Raw genomic sequence first — 4,303 nt, 5'->3', positions numbered from 1 at the left:
GGGGGGGGTAGTGTCCGTTCATCAGCTTATGGAGGGCAGTCAGAGTGTGAAATTTCCGGCGAAAGGTAAGAGATGGGAGACGTAACTGAGAGTAGACGGAACGGTAGGACGGATACGGAATGCCATGGTGGCCACTGATCATTCTGGCTGAGCGATACTGGACAGCTTCGAGTAGTCTCTGGTCACGCAGTGTGAGACCTGCCCATAGAATGTCCGCATATTCCAGAACAGGTCTTACCATGATCTTGTAGAGCTGTAGCAGGATGTTCTGGGGTAACTTTTTGCGTAGCGCACAGAGCATCCCGGCAGTTCTTCTTGCCTTGTTTGTTGTAGCGTTGACATGCAAAGACCAAGTTAGTCTGTTGGTTAGGATCACACCCAGGTGTTTGTGGCTGGGAACCACCTGTAAAGTAGTACCGGCTAGAATGACCGGGGGAATCACAGGTGGGAGCGGACGGTTAGTAAATAAAAAAATAAACATTACTTTGCATTTTTTTACAATTGGCCTCTAGTTTCCAGTACTGTAACCAGTCTGATACAGTGGCCAGGTCGTTGTTCAGTGAGTCTACGACGTTTGTGATGGAGCGGTGAGCTGCTGTGAGCGAGGTATCATCTGCGAACAGGCTCGCCTCACATGTTGCACAGTTGGAAGGCAGGTCATTTATGTATAAAATGAATAGTGTAGGTCCAAGTAAGGAGCCCTGTGGGACGCCAGCGAGGGGGGTCTTCCAGTCAGATGTTGCACCTTGGACAACCACCCTCAGACGTCTATCTGTAAGGTAGCTGTAAACCCAGTCCAGCATAGGCCCACGGATTCCGTATCCTTCTAGTTTGGCGAAGAGGCCGCCATGCCAGACTTTGTCGAAAGCCTTACGCAGGTCCAGGAAGACGCAACCTACCACTTCTCCTTTGTCAATGGCTTTCGTCCACTCGTCAACAAGTCGGACCAACTGGAGGTCGTGTTATCATGCGCTCGGAATCCACTTCGGTGCGTGGTAAGCATGGGCCGGATGTGCTCCATCAGGCGTTTATTCACAAGATTTTCCAGAACTTTTGGGATGATGTTCAACAGGAATATTGGCCTGTAATTGTTAGGAGCGTGACGGCTACCTCCTTTGTGGACTGGTGTTACGTTGGCTTCCTTCCATCTGGAAGGGACTTGCCCGAGCGAGAGTGACATGTTGAACAAGTTGGTTAGTGGCACAGAGATGGAATCTGCCACTCGCCGTAGAAGGTTAGGTGTAATGTCGTCAGGTCCACAAGACTTTCCAACCATTAGGCTGAGAAGTTGTTGACGAACTCCGTCCTCTGTTACTTGTAGCGACTCCAAGAGTGTCACAGGAGAGACGGGTAGAACAAAGGTGGCAGGGGAGTCATCTCTGCCAGGTAGGTCAGTCTGCTGTGAAAAGAAGAGTCGTTAAGCGCTGTAGCCTTTTCTTTTGGTGTGTCAATGATGTTTGTCCCCAGTCTGAGTACTCCCGGGATCCCGTCGAGGCTTGCCCTATTACCGTCTTGGTGTACTTGAAGAACCGTCTTGTGTTTCCACCTTCGACGTCCTCCAAGACCTCCTTGATGTAAGTATCTTCATCTCTTCTTGTTAAGGCAGTGACCAAGTTTCTCTGGCTTCTGTAGAGTGACCTTGCTTCTGGAGTGTCCTTCTTTTTTGCTTTGGAGTGTAGGCGATTTTTTTTGCGTATCGCACTTTTAATGTCCTTATTGCCGGCGATCCAAGGTTTTCCAGATTTCTGAGAAACAAATTTATGAGGAATGTGTTGTTTGCATATTGTAATGAACATAGAATCCCGGGAATCCCAGACATCATCCATTGAATCATAGACAAGGTTGACATTCCAGGGGGCATTGTTAAGATTTTCACAGAGTGATTCAAAATTTGCTTTGTTATACAACCAGACTAGCCTTCTTCCACAGGGCCGAGTAGCCTTGAGGTTCAGTGTTACAAAAGTAGTTAGATGATCCGAGTCCCCGAGGGGTGCCATGGTACCAGTTCGGTTGCACAACACTCGTTGGGAAGTGATGATCAGATCCAGTAAGTTTCCACCCCTGGTGGGCTCGTGAATCACTTGTTCTAGTCCATAGCCCAGAAGAATGTTTTCCAGCTGACGCCCGGCGTTGTCTGTGATATTACTAATTAGCCAGTTACAGTTCTTAGAGTTAAGGTCACCCAAAATAAGCTTTACAGACTGTGAATGATTTGTGGCTCTAAGGAGTTGTGAATCAAAAATGTCAAAGAAGGTGTCATCTGCTGAGGGTGGTCTATATGTGCAGTTAATCAGGAGACTAACATTGAATTTTGTTATTTCGCACCATACAGATTCAATGTCGTCGTTTTCGAGAACGCGCCGGTAATGTCGCAAATGCTTATTTAAGGTCACCCACGAAGACGACACAGATATTGACTACTACTTATAAAATAAGGAATGTTTTGATATAAGTTTAAAACAAGTAATATTAATATGAATTGTCTTATCACATTAGAGTTTTCATTAGAGTTACAACAAAGTTCAAACATTTTTATGATCCATAATCTGAGCTTCAAGTTCTCTCAGTATACTTCCGCTGTATTGGATTTTTTACACTCCATTAAAATGTATTGTTTTCAGTCTGGATAATGTTTTGGTGTATAACTTATCTGACGGAATTCGATGATATTTGGCAGGTGGGTCGGTTAGGTATAGAAAATCGTATTGGTTGATTTTGGTGATTGACGTTGGTACTGCAGTAAGAAATTTTTTTTGGAGATCGTTGGCGCTGAATAGTCTATGGGTGTGATGTTATACGAGGAGCATATAGTTGTTGCCCCCTAGCTGTTTGCTTTGGACCTGCACCGTTATTTGATTTTTGGTTGTTTGGACGTAATGATAATCTCAAGAACCGCTGGATAGATTGCGACAATCTTTGATACGTGCCTTTGCGTTTTAACGCATGTACATTACCAGGTTGTTGTAGGTCTAGAATGTAATTTGGAAAAAAAGTTTATTTCACACCCACTATTTATATAATAGAGTGTTGTTCTGGCAGGTCATTAACCTTAATATAAGTCTATTCATAGGCATGTGGAGCCTACAGGCAATGTATGTTATCTCTTAAAGTAAGCAGACTATGGGAATGAGCATCGCATAGAAACACCAGACAGCAGTACGCCGCTTGGGTCATCATTAGCACGGAATGGGGTCAGATAGGTGGCATATGTAGATAAGAACACCTCCTAACACAATGTGCTCCATACCCCTTTCTTCCATCAAAACAACAATATGCCACAACAAAATCATTAATATTCAAGATAGATTGTATCATTATGGTAAAACTTACTCAAAATACCTTTATCAACATAAGGGACAAAAATACACAAAAAGAAAACAAAACCACGAACGATTTTATTAAGGGAGGATGTCCACGGCTTTCTCTTTTTCGGGTCTTTTTTTGTAATGTTGGTCGAAATGTACATTATGAAGGTGAAGTTGTTTAATCGGTTTCAGCTACACGTTATCCCGGATAACTTGTTACAAAGAGTCAGACGTTACTGATACTGACCCAATTGCAATGACATCACCTGTACACAGGGATCCCAACATCTACATCCCAGTCCACCACTACTGCTTGATGACAATAGTCTACATGTACATACGATTTACTGTTTACACACACTACTGTAAAACTAAAAGTATGTTTTGTTGATTGAGTTATTACCCTCCATGTAAATGGGGGGTATTGTTTTTACTCCGTTTCATGTTTGGTCTGATATCTGAAGATCGGTGAGAAGGAACTGTATGATATTTGGCAGATTGATGGATGGGGCCTTGGAGATTGTGTAGTTGACTTTGAGCACCTGGTGATTGACCTTGGTACTGCAGTTTAATTTTTTATTCTATTGTTGGCCTGTGTGTGCGATGCTAAGGTAGCATGTAGTTGTGGTTACAATGGTTTACTGATGTAAATTTGGGCCCCCTAGCTGTTTGCTTTGAACCGGAATTGCTATCTCAATGTCAGATTGTTTGCGTTGAATGATCTCAGAACCCGGTGGATGGTTGGCGATCATTTTTGGTATGTGGGTAGACGCTGATTGTCTTTGCGTTTTAGCGTGCATTAGCAGGTTGTCGTAGATTTGCATTGCTTATTTAAAAGGATTTTCACATTTTCACCCCTATTTCATAATAGGATGGTCTGTTTGACCCCAAATTGGTACAGAGTGTTTTTGTTTATACCTCCAGCTGGCAGGTCAGGCCAATCTATTTTTACCTCTAGACCATGTCTGCAGGAAATATATCTTATCTTTAATCGGTCA

At 43.5% G+C, this 4,303-nt stretch overlaps 1 protein-coding gene across 1 annotated transcript in view; it reads left to right on the top strand.

The window, feature by feature from the left end:
• The first annotated feature begins 848 nt into the window (after positions 1-848).
• The window catches only part of LOC109472021 (circumsporozoite protein-like), a 7,874-nt gene continuing 4,419 nt past the window's right edge, over positions 849-4,303 (top strand). Inside the window, exons 1-2 of the mRNA XM_019771593.1 lie at positions 849-988; positions 1,322-1,386. Of these exons, the coding sequence (XP_019627152.1) occupies positions 849-988; positions 1,322-1,386 (205 nt within the window). The remainder of the gene's footprint in view (positions 989-1,321; positions 1,387-4,303) is intronic.

The sequence above is a fragment of the Branchiostoma belcheri genome, unplaced genomic scaffold, assembly GCF_001625305.1.
Source record: "Branchiostoma belcheri isolate BF01 breed outbred unplaced genomic scaffold, Haploidv18h27 scaffold261, whole genome shotgun sequence".
NCBI classification, from domain to species: Eukaryota; Metazoa; Chordata; class Leptocardii; order Amphioxiformes; family Branchiostomatidae; genus Branchiostoma; species Branchiostoma belcheri.
This window is presented reverse-complemented; position numbering and strand designations above follow the sequence as displayed.